The following is an 18,236-nucleotide window of genomic DNA, read 5'->3' as shown; positions in this document are numbered from 1 at the left end:
GGGAGAAATGCCATGTGACGTAGCTGGTTTTGGAAGCAACGCTGCTGCCGTGACCCTTCGGAGCACTGCTCCCCAGCCTCATCCAGCACCAGCACGCCGTGCCACCTCCTCGTTTGGATGGGACTAACTTGTGCTAAGTTGACATGCAGCTGGTTTTAACACTTCTCTTTCCTTTTCTTTTTTTTTTAAGGGGCACTGGAGAGGTAAAAGCACAATTCTGCAGTTGGCCGCTGTTTTTTCCTCAGTCTTCCTCAGTTGTAGCATTCTATTAAACGTGTTAAGACTAAACTTCCTTGCACTGAACCGCATAGCCGATGTCTTTGAGTTTTGAGTGTGCCAAAGAGCTGGAACGTTCTGTTACGTATATTAAAGCATGATTACCAGTGGTGCATCAGCTCAGTACTTAGTAACAACAACTTATTGTGCTTAAAGCACAAGAATACTGAATAACTGAAGTATTGAGTAACAAAACAATGGAATACATAACAATACTGAACCACTGTGGATGCTTTTTCTGTTAAAAGAAATGTGGAAAGCACTGCATCTTGTAAGATTTCCTGTAAAAGCTAGTTTTAGATTCACTTAGTGTTTAACAGAAGCGTGAGGCTTGTGCAGTAATGTGAAGATTAGGGCCTGTTCTGTTTACGCTGTAAAAGGCTGGGGTGCGTGGCGGTGCAGCGTCCTTGTAGGTGCAAATATCGTCCAAACTTTGCCTTGTTTTGCACTGTAGAACTTTAATTTGCAGTCTAGAAGTCAGCGGAGAAACACTTCAGCACAGCTCCCAGTGACTGCCTCCGAGGCAGTGAGACTCAGTCGCTTCTGGATTCCTTGGTCTTACTGTATCACGTTCCTGCAAATTGATGCAGCTTCTCGGTGCGTGTTTCCTTTCAGTGAACTCACACGTGAGCTGTGCACTGCAGCAGCTGAGCATCTTGTCTGGGAGGACGAGTCAGCGCTGTTCATTCTGGGCAATTTCAGATTGATCTGATTGCGTGGGGGACTCGTTTTCCTGGTGTGGATGTCTGCCTTATTTTGTCCAGCACACGTCAAAACCACCGTCAATATATTGCAATGTTTGCTGATGAGCATAGTAGTGGATATTCCACATTAAACCGTATTTTTGTCCTGTCTTTTCTTAGGAGACGTTGATCCAGCAGCAAGCGTCATTTCATTAGGTCCTGTATCTCTGATGTTGTGGATAGTGGAGTCCTCCAGCAATTAAGTGAGAGCAGTGGACACATCTCAGCATGTCAGTCTAGAGCGTTCGGAATGGAAACCTGGGCCAGGCTGGGGCCGCGGGGCAGAAGCAGCCTCCTCTCTTCCCCCCAAAAACCCACATGGAACACGTGGAAGCTCCCAGTCATGGCCTGCCAAAAAAAAAAAAAACACACACACACAAAAACAAAAAACAAAACAAAACAAAAAAGCTTTTTGCAATGGGAACCGTGTGAGGGTTACTCTTCTCATAGGAGCCAGAAGTCAATGAGTGAAATGGTGAACCTGACCAGCGAGCAGCTCAACAAAAGCTACGATCAACCTGGAGCTCGGATGGATGACACCGGAATGGGAAAGATCTCGACGGCTCAGTGTGGGGGAAAACAAGGTTCTGTGCTCGATGCAGACTGCATTCTCTTTGTGTTGGAAGGATATTCTTCGGGGGCTGCGATCTACAGCTGAAAAACGTAGAGCAGACAGTGAAATGCAAAGGAAAACCCTGGCATGGGAGAGCTTGTTATCAAACATCAGATGCTCCTCACGAAGTCTCTGGTTAAGGAGTGACCTTTTGCTGCCAGACGAGCAGGAAAGATGGGCTGGGGAGCGGGGAGGGGTGAAAAGCTTAGGAGCCAAGGAGGTAAAATGTTTGTTAAGGTTTAAAATAGAACGTGGAGTTGATTAACACGGGGTGTTGACTCATACTGCTTAGAACAGCCTGACACCAGCCTACGGACAGGGATATAGCTGAGCCCATTGTATGTATCATTGAAAACCAAAACGTGCCAGTCAGCGTGACCGGGAGGTTGAGGAGCGGATCCGATGTTCTGTTGATCTTCATGGGTTGGTAAGCCTCTGTGTCTATTGAAACAAACAAATGAAAAAGTTTAAAAAAAGAAAAAAAAAGAAAAAAAAAAAGATTTAAATAAGTCTGGAAACAAGTAGAACTTCTATTTTTTTTTTTTCTAAGTAGAAGTGAGGTTTCTTGGTCTGTTTCTGACAATCTGTTATTTATTAGCGTAGGTTTTTGTTTGCTTTCAGGTAGAAGTAGTTAATTCAGTTAAGGAGCTCACCTGTACGTTATTACTCTTTTTTTTTTTTCTAGCTCTTTTAAAATTCTTTTTACCACTGTTTTTGGTTTCTGCATGTAGGAAGGGAGACCTGTACAATTGTAACATTTCATAGAGAAATGCCGCCCGATCTTCACCAGCTTCAGAAATCTGACCTTTGCCAATGCTGCAATAAAGTGTTGTAATTTAGAACTGGTGTCTGTCTCTTCACGTTGACCCGAGATTTCCAAAATGCACCCACTCAAGTCATGTTCTTCTGTCCTAGAACTGAGCAGGGAAGGTGGAAAGGCGTTTGAAGGAGCGGGCAGCAGCTGTACTGACACGCGGTGTGACAGCATTCAGGGCTTGGGAAGCCCCGGGTTGGTCAGGGCACGCCTGCCCTGCAGCCCTCAGCGGGCAGGACGCGGTCACGCCGCTTCCAGAGCCCGGAGCGTCACCTCAGCTTCTCAGAACGGCCCAGGGAGATGTTTCTTCAGGCTTCTGTTACGCTCGGATCTCATTTCCCAGCAGGTGAGGATGCTGAACGTGCGCAGTCGCCCAAGAAATCTTTCCAGAGCCGTTTCCAGTTCCAGCCGTCTCTGCGCTCAAGGCGCCTCGTGGCTGAAGTGCCCTGTGAGGGGAATACCCTGGGAAGACCGAGTCTTTGGTTCAAGTCTAGGATGGAAACAGCAAGCTGTTCTGAACGCCATTGGTAACTGCTCCTTCTGAAGAGTCTGAAGGGCTGCAGCAATCTGGTGGTATCCGCTGTTCATGCCTCTCAAGAGCGGAGCCTTCTGGTGGATGCTCCCCTGTGCTCTGCACGTCTGGCTGCTGGGCCCGGCCTGCGGCGTGTTCATTTCCAGCTGGCGACAGCACCTCTCGTGCCACCACTGTCACTCTTCTCCTCCTCCTGCGCGCTGACCCAGGTGCTCTGCGGTGCCAGCGGGGACACGGCTGTGACAGATCTGTGCTCTGCTGTCACTGCCCGGGTAGAGGACGGAGGATGTCCTTGCCAAGAGGCATCACACAAAGCAATCCCGAGTGCTCGGGAGCAGTCGAGTGCAGAGCGCTTTCCCAGCCGGGAAAACGTACGTAGGTGTATGAGAAATTGCATCGTGTCCTTGATCGCGTGAAGGATTTCTCCCCTATCTTATCTCTTTCTGGAAAGAATTTGGACTCAGCTCTGCTGTTTGAAGCTGAGCTTTCACCACCGTGAGGCTCATGGAGCTGGCGAGCAGGGAATGTGCTGTGTGCTTCGTGGCACCGCGGCCAAAAGCCTCTGTGAGCACGGGGCTGCGCAGCTCCTGCGTGGGGCCGGGGTTGGGTCGTAGCAAATGTTTCTTCCAAGGGGCGAGGGATTGGCACAGGGAGGTGGTGGGTGATGTCCCTGGAGGTGCTCAGAGACACGCAGGGTGGCACTGAGGGCCGTGGTTAGTGGGCACGGGGAGGTGGCTGCATTGGATGATCTCAGTGGTCATTTCTGCCCTTAATGACTCGGTGACTGCAAGGTGGGGAGGAGGCTCCAAACCCACCCGTGTGAGTGAGACTCACCTCGAGCTGCGGCTGCTGGACACTGTTCTTCTACCTTGCAATGCTGCAATGTGATACAATGGAGAAAAAAAAAACAAAGGAATAAATATTTTTTTTTATTATGAATTGCTGAGTTTTCAGACTTGCCATAATCTTATTAACTTTGCAGTCCTCCCAAGAAAGAAGTCTGCTCTGTTTGTTACGCAGATGAAATTACTGCGTGCAGCCGATGCACGCCAGGCAATCTGATGTACGTTATGGCTGAGGAAACTGCTGTGTTGTGAAGGCTGCCTGCTCTGCTCGCGATCTCATCCTGTCCCTTTTGCAGCTGGCCCGTTCCCTCGCAGCAGTGACTGCGCACTTGGCAGCAGCCCGGCCGAGGCGCTCCTGCAGTTTGCTGATGCAGAATTCTCTTGGCTTTAAACGGAACGTTATCTGACTTGGGTAAACGTGGTGCCACTGAAACGTGCTGACTTGCCTGCTCGTTTCCAGTGATGGGCTTGGCCGCCTGCTGCCGATTCTGCCCCTTCCGCCTGGGCAGCACCAGCGTGGATACAGATGGGGACAGCCGAGGGCGAGCAATTAACGACCTGTGCTAACGACCAGCCCGCGTGCACTCAGCCCCAGAGCCATCACACTGCAGAGTGTGCTCAGACACGTGGCCTGGCCTGAAGCCATCCCGCTCTCAGTCTGGGGGTGCAGACAGATGGAGAAGTCAGCTAGGGGCTTGCTCGTTCCTTACAGGTGTCCCCAAGCGGGGTTGCTGCAGTCTTAAGGCTGCATAGCCCAGAGGGACAACGAGAAACACCGTCCCCCCACCGCCACGAGCCTGCTGTCATCCCATTCCCTGCTCCTTTCCCTTCTGCCTCTTCTCCTGCGCTCCGTGCCTTGTTTGTTCCTCAGTGCCGCCTTTCCCCGCTCCCACGTTTCACCGTCCCTGCTCAGAACTCTGCTATAAATTGCATTTCCTCACCAGCGCCGAGCGGTTCCGAGCGGGCCGCCCATAGGAAACTATTTGGGTAGGAATCAAACAAGTGCTCGAATGTCAAAACAGCGCCTTGCATTGTCTGAGTTATAAACTTTGCCTTCAAGTTGTTATTGCTGGGGGATGATTGTGACATTAAAGCACGGCGCCAGGGGTCGGTGTCAGAAGAGCAAACACGGAGCTGTTAAAAAGAACAGTGCTCCTTCCTTCCTTCCTTCCTTCCTCTCTCCCTTCCCTGCATTGGGGCTCTCAGGCAAATAAAAGTGGTGCTGCAGGGGTAGATTCCACCACGGCTGCTGCCTGCAGGGTGATGCCACGGCAGAGTCCCTGTTCCCAGGAGCGGGTGCAGAGCCCAGGCACTGGGGCTGGGATGCACTGGGCAAGGCAGCGCTGGGCAGACAGTGCCCGCCGGCTTGGGCTCAAACACAGTGGAAAACTCAGGTTGTAAATAAAAATTAAACCGAATCAGGCAAACGAAATCCAGTTAGGAAGGCAGGAAATGTTCCACGGTAATGAAGTTTGTCTGCGTCGTGGAGCTTTATGACCCTGTTGCTCCTCTGGCCTGGCACTGGTTTGTACGTTGGAAATAGAAACGCGTTGACAACTGCTTCCTAATAAAAGTTTAAATATGAAGAAGTGATCTCCCACCTTGTTCAGCCTGGAGCAGAGAAGGCGCTGGGGAGACCTCACTGCGGCCTTCCACTGCTTAAAGGAAGCGTGTGAGCAGCAGGGAGAGACTTTTTCCACGGGCAGACAAGGGGGAACCGTTTTAAACTAAAAGAGTGGAGATTTAGGCTTGATGTTAGGAGGAAATTCTTTACTCAGGGAGCAGTGAGGAACTGGCAGAGCTGCCCAGAGAAGCTGTGGGTGCCCCATCCATTGAGGTGCTCGAGGCCAGGTTGGATGGGCCCTGGGCAGCCTGAGCTGGTGGGGGCAGCCAGCCCACGGCAGGGGTTGGAGCAGGGTGGGCTTTGCGCTCCCTTCCACCCCAAGCCGTTCTAGGATTCTGTGCGTGCTGTTTTCCCTCTGCTGGGTGAGCGGGCAGAGAGGAGGGGATGCCCATCACAGCTCCACGCCGCTTGCAGCAACAAAAGCCCAACGGGCAGAGAGCGCCCATGAACATCACGGGAAAGCAGCGTGGGAAACGAGCAACGGAGTAATGGAGGGAAATGAGGCAGAATCAGAGGGAAGTGACTTACACGGGTTGGAGCTCAGAGCAGAGCTCACTGCCCTGCTCAGGCGTGCGGGGGCACGGCTGGGATCCTGCAGCCACAGGGGCAGAGAGTGAAGCAGCAGCCAGGTGGCCTCGGCCAGTGGAGATGTGCTTACTGCAGGCTGTGGAAACCAGAGCCGTGCCCCAGGTGTGGGGGTAAAGAGGGCAATTTATTTTGTTATTTTCCTTTAAATTCAAACCTTCAGCAAATGCACTAACTTGTTGGTTTTTTTTTTCCTCCAAGTGCTGCCTCTCAGCTTGGTGCTCCTGGTCACTGCGGAAGCCGCGTGCTGATGCTCCAAGTCCAGGGTCACGCTGTGATGCCACCTCATTTTCGAGCTGCTCAGAGCTGCCGCTCCCGCAGCTGCAGGGAGTGCTGGGAGCCGGGTGCCTCTGAATGCCCAGGGCTCTTCAAAACATCATTAATTACAGCTCAGAAGCAAGCACAAAAAGGCTCCCAAAGGAAAGAGGGAGCTGAGCTGAACAGCCCCGCGTGCCTGCCAGCCGGGTGCTCCCCCGTTCCTCGCACCCGTTCAGTTTAATCCCGAAGTTACCGGCTCTTCTCCCTTTATTCTGCAGGCTGCGAGCAGCACAGGTCACGAGCACCCAGCGGAAAACCCGCAGGCTGCGCAGCCCGGCTACCAGCGCCCGGCTTCCCTTCCTGCCCCCCGAGCCGAGAGCAGCGCTCAGCCTTCAGCTCCGCTTCGAGCGAGGCGCTTCCTCCTCTGGGAGGGCTCACTTCGCTTGGGAAGAGAAAGCCCACGTGAAAAACGTGAAAGCGAAGGGCGGGTCCCCGGGGAAAGGGCTCGGCTCCGTCCAGTCTAAGGACCCTCCTTACCTCGGCGGGGGTTGGTATTTAGAGGCAGCTCCGCGGTGAAGGAACTCGGGGAGGGTTCCAGCACGAGGTGCAGGCGAGGGGCTCAGGGACGCGCGCCCAGCCGAGCTCCTCGCCTCGTTGGCAGCCGGCTGCGATGAAGCTCCGTGTGCTGCACACAGCGGCTCAGCGGGCAGCCCTGCTCGGGGGCCAGCACCGCGCCTCACGCATCCACAGCTGCGTGCAGGGAACAGTTACTGAAGGGCTGTTAGCCATTAAAGTCACCTTCCTCCTTCAAGGAAGAGGCAAGCCACCACGACACTGAATGGAATTCCGCTTCCCGGCAGCCACCGTCTCACCGGCTTTCTCCCAGTTGAACAGACGATTTATTGGATTTGTGCAAGACAGTTACTTCTAACACAGGAAAAAATATCACAGCAACATATCCACACAAAACAAGGTACGGAAAACAGAGCTGAGGTTGTATACAGACTCTTAGCAGCTAGACTCGTAGCTTCACGGAGCACATGGCTTTACTCGCTACAGTTTTAGGCACAGTGAAGTTTACCAGCCCCTATTTGCTGTGATGAAGGGCGACAACGAACACCCGGTGCCCGTGGGCAGAATGGGGGGAGCTGAACAGCAGCGAGTGCCAGCTCCCAGCAGCTGAGCACAGGGCCCTGCACAAAAGCTGAGAGGACACGGCCCAGGCAGTTCAGCACCCTGCAGCTTTAGCTATGAAACATTAACACTTACATAAATACGTATTTCGAGTAGGGTTCCATTCGTTAGTGAAACAAGGGGCTCAGCATGGATTCTCAGCTGTAAGCAACTCCAAGCAAAGAGCTGGCGAGCCACGCTGAGAGGTGAACATGGCCGTGTACGTTCCTTGCATGGATCATGTACAGTTTTCTTTAGCAGCCTTCAGAAGCACAGAGGCCATGAAGCATTTGGGTTTACTTAGCAGGTGATGGGAATAAATGGGGATGTGCCGGCACCACGCTGCCCACGTGTGAATCCAGCCCCGGCAGCACTGGAGCAGGTGCTGGGATGCTTTTACAGGCTTCATTTTCTTTCAAATTTAGGACTGGAGACTCAAATCCCAGCAAAATAAGAATGTGATTTCCTCCCAGCGCACAAGAAGCCTTCTCTCTTCCGGCAGGGCTTCTCCCATTTGATTCACACGCTCAAGTGCCCTGCCAGCATAGGAACGACCACATTTTTTAATTGCTGGTCAACTCTGCACAGCGTGTGTGCTGGCACAGGGAGCAGGGACGAGGCTGGCAAGGATGACTGCAGCACGGGACCAACCCGAGCCATCACAACGCCCAGGAACGTTTAGAGCAGCGAGCAGATAACTGAAAAGCGACCAGCACAACAAAAACCCTTCGCTTATGAGGCAGGTTAACAACGACGGAAAGATTTTTCCTTCACAACAGCTTCATTTGCAGCTTAGCAAGTCTGAAATAGTTGATGGCAAGAAACACCAGCTTGTTTATCACAGTTGTGTCAGAGCAACTCCAAAGGGTGCGGCTGTTCCTATTATTGCCGCTCCCCTCCTCCCCTCCAAGGTTTATTACTCAGCTACTCGGGACAAGAGGGGGCTGCTGGAGTGCAGAGAATAAAATAAGGGAGCTTCCCCCTTTGGAGAAGAAGGCTGAGGACTCCTACACGTGTGGGCAGCTGGGGTTTGGCATGGGAGTTTTCAATGGCTGGTTTGGATAGTTTCAGGTATACAGAAAGGAAAGGGAGTTTTAATACAGAAGAGCAGCTTCGCCATACATGTATATACAGAAAAAACCCCGAACACACCAGCACACGTTTTGGGACCATCCCTAAAAGCACGTCTGTTGAACAAAGGCAAAATACACCAATGCAGCCCCTCCAGCAGCAACGTGCATTCACATTACCGCTCCCTCCCCTGACTCCACTGAGCCTGCAAGAATTTTGGCTGTCATTTCTGTTATGCATTGGCAGGGCAGAATCAAATAAGGCTCTGAACAGAGTTATTAGGTCTGTCAGACTGGACAAAGATGAAATGAGTTGGTTTTTTTTTCTTGTTAGAAGTAACAGAATTGACACCTCTGCAGTGGAGCACAGCTCGTGTTTGAGAAGTAACAGTTTTTCACGGGGGTGCGAAGGTGAAAGGTGAAGCAGCACGGGTGAAAGGTGACAGAACGCTCTCACATTTGGGACGGAGTTGACTCGTTCCTATGGCTTCTCACGCACAACAGCTGGGATCGCCGATGAGCAGGAGACTCTTTGGCTGCCGGCGCGGAAAGCGACGCGGCCCAGCTCCTCCAGGCCGGGCTGCTGCCTCTCACTGCACACGGGCAGGGGAGGAAGCAGCGGCTGGGAAGGGAGGCAGCTTCAAGCAAAGAGGCAGGAGGACACAGCCACCCAGCCCCAGGGGAGAAGGTCAGAACTGAAACCGCCCCCTGCACCGAGTTCAGCTGAGCGGGCACAGAGCAAGGGAGCAGACCCCGCCTCCAGAAGGGAACGAAAGCGAAGCCTGGTAATAGTGTCACTGCAGCGTCACAGCGGTCAGAAATTCCAGTTCTGACGTGCCTCGAGCTCCCATGAACACAGACACGTGTGCAAGACAGAGCTCTCGTTTTTTTTTTTTTTGGCTTTAAAAAGAGCAAAAGGAAGATTGTCCATTTAGTTTGCTATGTACAACAATACTGCACTGTACACTTCGTTAACGAGCTGTCCTCCGCTCCAGTCCAGCATTACTTAAATAACATTCTTCTTTATCACAAGGAACAACAGATGAGTGTCTCTACAGGAAGCAGGGCTGAAACCCACCAACGTACACGACCTTACATGGTGCCAGCCTTTAACTATCAGCCCTTCCGCGGTACCAGCACCTCCTCAGCTGGCTGGAAGCAGAGATCTTCCCATTTCTCCTTCCAATCTGATCCCAACCCTGCTGGGAATGCTCCAACCCAAAGTCAAGCCATGGCTTCCCCTCCACTGCCACGTTCCCATCCCGACTACGCAGTCTCTTTCAGCAGTCCCAGCTTACGAAGCGCCTCTCTCCTGGCTTCTTCTGTTGAGCCACGGCCAGAAAACTTTACTGTTATCCCCTGGGATCGAAATCCTGAAGGTCGAGGTAGAGAACCTGACCTCCTTCTCATATCCAGGGTTACATTAGGTTGCTTGTAATCATTCGAACCTTTCGCTGCGTTCTGCTGAGCGACCTTGCCAGCGTTAAGAGCCACCTCGGGTTTGATCGTTACAGTTTTGCCCGTAGGAAGGAAAGGGCTGGGCTCGCTTTTTAAAGCCTCGTGGATGTTTTGATATCCATTGGGAACAGCATCTGCCTGCTTGGGCTGCACATCAAGCTGCTGAGTACCTGGGGCACGACCCACTGGGTCCTGAGCTGGCTTTCCCTTAACCAGACCAAGTTTTGTCAGGGCCTCATAGCGCGTTTGCTCAGAGGAGAGATCCCTTAAGGAGGAACTTCTGTTGCGCGACAAGAAGTCATTTTTTTGCTGCCTCTCCTCCAGGTCAGCAGCCAGAAATCCTCCATTGATGTTGGCCAGCACCTGAGCCCTCCGCTCCTGTACATTCACTGCTGCTTTTGAGATAGTCTCGTTGAATTCTTTGCCGCTGACATTTGTTATATTGATATTGCTTGGAAACCGGTGCAGTTTGGGTGCAGGTGCAGGAGGGTGCTTCGGAGCTGCAAAACAATCACCGTTGGCGAGCGGAGTTTTCTTCCTGTCAGAACTCCCCTCCTTGAGCGCACTGGGGAAACGCACCCTGCCCTCCAGTTGCTGCTCAGACATCTTCTGGGCCACGATGAGTGGGGTGGGGACAGAGCGGAGCAATTTGGGATGCTGCACTGCAGGAGGAGGTGGAGGGGGAAGCGTCTCGCACGTCAGTGGTGGCAGTACAGAGGGATGCGGGGGAAGGTCAGCAGGCACAGCCGGCTCAGGGCTCTCAGCACCCCGGGTAGCATCCAACACTTAAAAGAAAAAGCAACAACAGCCTCCGTTAAGTCCTCACGCGGAGCAGAACGCAAGGGTTTTCCTTCACCGAGGATTAGCAGGCATCAGTATTACCTCCCTCCAAACTTTCTAACTAACAACTCAGCCCACCTTGCCTACAACTGAACTACAAGCAGTGGCACCTCATAGGGGATCCTAGAGTTCAAGTCACCGTGCTTACAATATAATCGCTAGACGCCCTCTTCCTGCCATTCACTCTGCTCCAAATGGCTTTTGCACATTCTCCCCACCTCGAGTACTGTGTCCAGTTTTGGGCCCCTCACTGCAAGAGAGACACTGAGGCCCTGGAGCGTGTTCAGAGGAGGGCGACGAAGCTGGTGAGGGGTCTGGAGCACAGGCCTTATGAGGAGCGGCTGAGGGAGCTGGGATTGTTCAGTCTGGAGAAGAGGAGGCTCAGGGGAGACCTCATCGCTCTCTATAACTACCTGAAGGGAGGTTGTAGTGAGCTGGGGGTCAGCCTCTTCTCTCTTGTAACTAGTGACAGGACGAGGGGCAGTGGCCTCAAGTTGCGCCAGGGGAGATTTAAGCTGGACATCAGGAAATACTACTTTTCTGAAAGAGTGGTCAGGCGCTGGAACGGGCTGCCCAGGGAAGTGGTTGAGTCACCGTCCCTGGAGGTGTTCAAGAAACGTTTAGATATAGCGTTGAGAGACATGGTTTAGTGGGGTTATTGGTGGTAGGTGGATGGTTGGACTAGGTGATCTTATAGGTCTTTTCCAACCTAGCTAATTCTATGATTCTATGATTCTCATTTCTGATCAAAACTGGATTACGTCGCGGCTAAGTCAAAAGGAAAATAAACACATTTTCAGGAAACACTACTACCTGGGTCTGCATCTTTGCTGGGAGGGCCTTCGTGGTCACTGCTCTCAGGTGTTGACTGTACTAAGTCGATGGGATCTTCAGTCTCTGAATGACTGGACACATTTTCTTCTGTTGATCTTGGAGACTGACAGTGGATGCCACTGTCATGTAGGACTGGTTCCTCCAAGTCGTCTTCTAAGGCATCTATGGTTTCCTCAAAGAACGTGAGAACATCCTGCTCTTCATGAGTTAAGTACTTCATACTCTCATCATCCTACGTGGGGAAAAAAAAAAAAAAAGGAAAAAGCATTAAAATTAATGCCCTGCAAATGAGTACACGTAAGTACACCAATAATAAATACAGAACCCTAGTTTGAAAGAGGAAAGGCAGCAGAGTGCAACAGGCAGCAGTCTCATAGAAGCATCTCCTGCTTGCTGCTCCATACCATCCCAAAGAAGCATTTGAAAGTACCTCACTTCAGTTCAGCAGACTGGTGCCCTTTTGAGTTGGACTGGGGGAACTGCTAACAAGATCACAACAGCAGACTGGAGACCAAACCCTACAGCACCGTGCCTTTACAAGTGCTGAGAACTGCTTCAAGCTCCAGACTGGAGTTCGCCATTTCAGTCACCATGTCGGGTTCGGGGACAAGGTTTGGGAGCACCACGTGAGGGAAAGGATTCAGGACAGTTGGGATAAACCAAAGATGGGTTTGCTCCCTTTCTGCTCCAGACCAAAGGCGGGACTTGGCTGTTAGAAAGGCAGAGCTGGATCTGAAATAAGGCTCCATCGCTGCAAACTGAGCTATCCTAAATTCTATCACAGATTACAAAGAAGTAATAAGAAAAAGGGAAAAGGTTTCTGAAAACCTCTTGAGTTACGGAAAGAAAGAACTCAGTCTATCATGAGGATGTGTTCCCTAGCAGGAAAAGGCCTTGGGCTATTTTGTCCAGCGGGAAGCAATCCTGTAGAGCACAAAAGCAATAAATAATCACTTCAATCATCTAATCCTTATTTTCTGTGAGTCAGTGCTCCTGATTAACACAACATCACCGTGAGAGGCCAGGCAGCATCGTGCAAACTCTTACCTCCACCCTGGGAAACACTTTTCCAGAAGCTCGGAGATGACCAAGAATGATTAAGAAAGGCAACACACGAAGACAATGGATACAGGAAGGACATTTCCCAAGAGAGCTAAGTAAGTTCTGGAACGTCATTAAGTATTGTTGGGAAGTGAGGTTTTCCCTTTCTGGATTGAATTTCTCTCCCACCGCTCGTATACTGCCAATTTTGCCACCAGTAACTTAGGAAAAAAGCACCAGTAAAGCAATTCAAGATGGATTCCATTCTCTTCTCTGCTTTTGACTTCTCCAAGGACATACAGTTGCATATGCACCTAACAAGGCTACTTCAGTTTACGGGAATTTAAGCACACAGCTAAAGGCAGGCATTACAAACGCTGAAGACTTGCTCTTGCTAGGGCAGCAGAAAGTGCTTCAAACTCACTGTGCACATTCAGACATTATATTCAAATAGGAAAAAACTGTTCGGCTCTACCTGTTAACTCCTAGTGCAAACAAAGCTTTTACCCATTAAAAACATTAAAAACAGGAACAATGCACCTCTGTAGAAAAGAAATGCCCACAGATTAAGAACTATGAAGCACTGCATTGTATCAAGTAGCAATTAGTTTCCAAGCACTTCAAACAGTACAGATGAGAAAAATAAGGGCTTCGGGGCTCTTCACTGCATTCTCCTGTAAATAAAGGAATGAAATACAGACGACTCCAGCGGAACTGCTACAGCAGCTTGAAGTTGGCTGCCATTTGCAGTTGCCTATTTAAAGCACTAACTTCAAAGGTTGACATATTCCACAGCCCGCACTCACTGCACGGCAAAGCTCAGTTTTCAAAGTCCAAGGAAAGTTTTACAGCCGAACTTGAAAAGCGAGAGACAGACAAGCCTTCCCTTTTTTTCCCTTGATGGATGTTGCAATCTCCTTCCTTCTCCACCCAAATACTCATAGGGCTGCTATGTCTAGCAAGCGAGAGAATGACAGGAAAAGAGCTGTTGTTCGGTAGGTGGTAGCTCCAGCCCAACAGGACTCCGAGAAGCTTTTGTTGTGGGTGAGCTCATCGCAAGAACCAGACATCCGCAGGCAAAGGAAAAAGAAAAAAAAAAAAAAAAAAGGGTTTTTTGTTTCAGAGGTTCACGGTGGCAGCAGATCCAGTGTGTGGTTCTACAGTACAGAAGTAACTGCACCACACTGCTCATTTATGAGAAATGCTGCTGCTCCCACGCGAATTTAACTCATCTGATTGAGAACTGAGCACAACGACACCTGAATTGAAGGGAAAGCTTTCAGAAGCTCTTCTGCCATCCATTTCTGCGCTGCATGACCGAGCACATCCCCATGTCAGGTAGAATTTGCAGTGGGATGCTCAGAGCTCTGCCAGGGTCACTATCCCTCATTGATCTCGTTGAAATGAGCGGTTTCCTTTTATGTGAAGTATCTGAAACGAGTCACCATCCCTCTACAAATACATCCGCAGTAAGCGGCATACCTAGATTTGCTGGAATGGGTCCAGAGGAGTGTGAAGATGATCAGAGAGCTGGAGCACCTCCCCTGCGAGGACAGGCTGAGAGAGCTGGGGCTGTTCAGCCTGGAGAAGAGAAGGCTCTGGGGAGACTTGAGAGCAGCCTTCCAGTACCTGAAGAGGGCCTAGGAAAGCTGGGAGGGACTTTTTATAAGGGCTTGTAGCAACAGGACAAGGGGAAATGGCTTTAAACTGGAAGAGGGTAGATTTAGACCAGATATCAGGAAGAAATTCTTTACTGTGAGGGTGGTGAGACACTGGAACAGGTTGCTCAGAGAGGTTGTGGATGCTCCCTCCCTGGAAGCATTCAAGGCCAGGCTGGATGGGGCTTTGAGCAACCTGGTCTAGAGGGAGGTGTCCTTGTCTATAGCAGGGGGGTTGGAACTGGATGATCTTAAAGGTCCCTTCCAACCCAAACCATTCCACGATTCTGTGATTTGAAAGGCCAACCTCATCTCAGTTAGCACTTTCATCTCTCTCTTCATACAGCTTCCTTTCCAGATGACCGATGTCATTTCAGACGGCAAAAACAAAAATACAGCAGCTCTACAGCATGGGCAGTTTTGTTTTTTTCAGGCAAGGCAAGCTTCAGTTTGTAAGATGGCAATAATTCCATTCCAGACACACCACCACAGCGAAGATAATTAAGATGAACCTACTAGTGACTCAGGTTGGTCACGGCAAAGGAGCTCAGAGATGTGATTTCAGCCCCTGGTCTGAGAACAGCAGCGCACTGCAAGTGATACAAGTGGGTACCTTATATTACAATAGAGCTTTCAGAAAGATGGGAAGAATTTTGTTGCAGTTAAGTGGTGCCAGCTATGATTAAGGCTACCAGGTCCATTTCTAATTGGTTCATTTTCACATAGTCCGTGTAATGAAACAGTTCATATTCTTTCTGGGCTGGTTTTCCAGGCCTCATTTCTCTTTGAACAATCTGGGTTTGTAACAGCCCAAGAAGAATCTCTCCAATTACTCACGTTATTCCATCATTCCTTCCAGTCACTCGCAACTCAATACTTAAACACACTTCCCCAAACCAAATCACAAACACACAAAGCTACCTGCTTTAAAAGCTACTGCCTAAAGAGAGCCTAAATTTAAAAGCTGTGCCTTAGCTGAGGATTGAAAGGACTGCTCAGACAGAAGAAATTCCAGATGCAAAGAGCTGAAATGGCCAACTATGCTCAGCTGGCATTAATATTTTAGAGTCCTGTGCATTTCCTGCTTATGCCAAACAGGAAAAAGGTCTGTAAAGCAAAACAGCTCTCTTGCTTTCTTCCCTCCCCTTCAACTTCCCCAGCTTCTCATTTCATAGAAAAGATCCCTTTCCTACCTGTCCAAAAGAGTCAACTAGCATCAAAGGGCCACAGGCAGCTCCGAAACACTGATTCTGCTGCTCACATCAAGGCACGTGGCACAATTTGCCATCTCTGTCACTGTTTTTTGTTTAGTAAGAGGCAGCTGGGCCCCGACGCTCCTTTGGAAGAGGAAGCTGCCTGATGGTCACAGGCAATTAATCTGAACTTCATTCATAACTGCACGGCCTTTTAATGAAGCTGAGCTTGTTATGCCTACTGGCCCCTGAAGGAGAGAGATGGAGCAGAATGAAGATCCACGTTAGAGTCCAGAAGAAATTCAGCTAATACCCAGACCAAGGATCCTTTGACTAAAAGCAAACTGCCAAGACACCCACAATTGTTAAAAATATTTATACGCTAGTGATTCTGAAGACTGCTAGAAAACCAAAGAGTATTACCCACGACAGACAGCTTCATTTTGTCCAGCAGAATACCACAACACTGGATTCAACTGACTCAGTCACTTCACAAAGAATTAATGTGCCAGAGAATTAATAGGTACAGTTCCCTGGGAGAGAAATAACTGAATGCCTCTCAGAAAGCACAAAGGGAGCAAGCTATTGTAATATGTAGGAAGAGACCAGTGTAGCACCACTTAAACCTGAGCCTGCTAATAACACAACAGACAGTTCTACTCGTAAAATAAGTGGGGAAAAAAGAAAGCTCTAAGAACAGTATCAGGACAGGTACAAAAGCTTCATAGGAAAGGGAAACAGAAGGGGTTGTATGGCTCTGTTGCTTCAGCTAGAAACAAGTGAGTTACAGATCAGAGCAAGAACTACTGAACAGTCAGCACAAGAAGCCCACTTTCTCAGCAGCCTGCCCCTAGCCAGTGCCAGCTGGTGCTCAGGACAGGAGGACAGGGTAAGGAGAAGAACACTGCTCCACACTGGATTTGTGTTTTTCTTCCCTACATCCTCCCCGTTTCCAGCAATACACTGCTTAAGGACTTCCCAGTTGCATCCACATCTATGTGCTTAATGGCCCATAATAAGCCTTTGTAGCATGAATTCATCATATTGTTTCAGCTCATTTAAATGGCTGGCATTCACAGCATTCTGTGGCAGCGCGTCCCATAGTTTGCGCGCTGTGTCAAAAAGCACTTCCTTTACAACCCACTAGCTGATGATTTTGATAATACCACTTCATTTCTGGAAGAGGACTATAATAGTGACTTGTTTTCCCTCAGTTTGTTAGCATAATTGTACCTGCTTGCCCCGTAATAGTTCGCAGAGCATATAATCAATTGATTGTAGATGAGGAAACACATGATCTGGAAGCATTACAGAAATAAACAGGATGAAGTAAAATAATGGACTATATGAGACCTACCTACTTGTAAAAAAGCAAGCTCCAGCAATACCGAATCTACTTAAGCTCTGAAGACATCTCTCTGAGTGTCAGAGTTCAGCTTATTTCAGCTCATCCCCCTTAATTTCTGTTTTAGAACGACCTGAGAAAATTCACAAGAACTTGCAGGCTAAAGCCACTAACTCTGCTTTCACAAAAATCAAATCATTTCACACCAATCTAGTTTCTCCTGAGAGGTTTACTGGCTTAGGCAACGGGTGTAAGCACAAGATGTGATGCATGTTGATTGGAAGGCTTTATGACATAGTCCTCCCCCCAAAATACATTGATGGATAAATAAGGAACTTATATGAAATTACTGGAAGGTGTCTATGCAACTGAAAGGCAAGGGAGAGACTGATATTTATGAGAAGTAGCACGATGTATCCCAAACCAGACAGTGAAATAAGATGAGCCCTGAACAGATTCAGCCCCAAACCTCTGTTATCTGATACCTCCCTAACAGTAACCAATTAAGCTGTTATCTGCTGGTGGGCTCATGCTAGAAGGTGCAGCTTTGAGTACACAGTGGGACAGAGTAACACCTTCATGACCCGGTGTGCTGGAAGACCACACATTATGTCAACTGGAAAGAAGAGGCTGCATAAATACAGAGTGATGACCAACAAGCAATAGAAGCCAGAAGTAGCTGCAGGTCAGTTTGAGTGCTCTGAAGGGGGTGGGGTGGGGAGAAACAGTGCTGCTGAGGCATGTTGTCATCCTGGGATACATTAACCACAGTGATGAAATCACAGCACATCCTCACACGGAACACAGAGTTCAGATCCAGCCACTGAACTTTTGGAAGGATGCAGCCAAGCTGGACTGGGTCCTTAGCAAAGCCACGAGCACTGGAACTACGCCTGGCTGGAGGAATGCAGCGTGTTATTTTTAAAACAGCAACGAATGGGTGGCAGGCAGACACAGCCTTGTATGTATTTCAGTCTGTAAATGGCTGATTACCAGTCTCGTTAGAACAAATCTTCTCCATCAAGAGAAGACAAGTGGAAATTGGTTTACACATTACAGCAACTTGAATTCAAGCGTTCATTTAATGAGAAAGTAATAGAGCAGAAGAAAGACAGCCCTGGAAGTTCAGGAGTGCCTATCAGTGAGGGGAGAAGGGCAGAGCTACCCACCTGCTGCAAAAATCATCACCTACTTGATTCTGCTTTGAAGCAGAATGATGCAGATTATAGATCTTGAAAGCAATTTCTGCACCACAGCAGCAACATTCTCACCAGCCCATTTTGCAGAGAGGTCCTTCCTTGCTAGGAGATGGGTTCTTTACCCAGTCCTATACT

General features: G+C 49.6%; 2 protein-coding genes across 6 annotated transcripts in view; one reads left to right on the top strand and one right to left on the bottom strand.

Annotated features, from left to right (window-relative positions):
- UPF2 (UPF2, regulator of nonsense mediated mRNA decay) overlaps positions 1–2,471 on the top strand; it is a 56,694-nt gene extending 54,223 nt beyond the window's left edge. For all 3 annotated transcript variants that reach the window (XM_021384364.1, XM_021384366.1, XM_021384365.1), the window contains one exon: positions 1,140–2,471. In XM_021384364.1, the coding sequence (XP_021240039.1) occupies positions 1,140–1,149 (10 nt within the window). In that variant the 3' untranslated portion in view covers positions 1,150–2,471. The remainder of the gene's footprint in view (positions 1–1,139) is intronic.
- PROSER2 (proline and serine rich 2) overlaps positions 2,300–18,236 on the bottom strand; it is a 30,370-nt gene continuing 14,433 nt past the window's right edge. Inside the window, exons 3-5 of one of the 3 annotated variants that reach the window (XM_021384375.1) lie at positions 11,645–11,897; positions 5,425–10,776; positions 2,300–3,855 (exon numbers count right to left, since the gene is read on the bottom strand). In XM_021384375.1, coding sequence (XP_021240050.1) covers positions 9,800–10,776; positions 11,645–11,897 — 1,230 coding nt within the window. In that variant the 3' untranslated portion in view covers positions 2,300–3,855; positions 5,425–9,799. Of the gene's footprint in view, positions 10,777–11,644; positions 11,898–18,236 lie in introns of all 3 variants that reach the window. The other 2 variants (XM_021384376.1, XM_021384377.1) reach the window with 2 other exon arrangements.

Source organism: Numida meleagris, chromosome 1, assembly GCF_002078875.1.
Source record: "Numida meleagris isolate 19003 breed g44 Domestic line chromosome 1, NumMel1.0, whole genome shotgun sequence".
In the NCBI taxonomy this organism is placed as follows: Eukaryota; Metazoa; Chordata; class Aves; order Galliformes; family Numididae; genus Numida; species Numida meleagris.
Note: the sequence above shows the minus strand (reverse complement) of the source record. Positions and strands in the feature narration are given on the sequence as shown.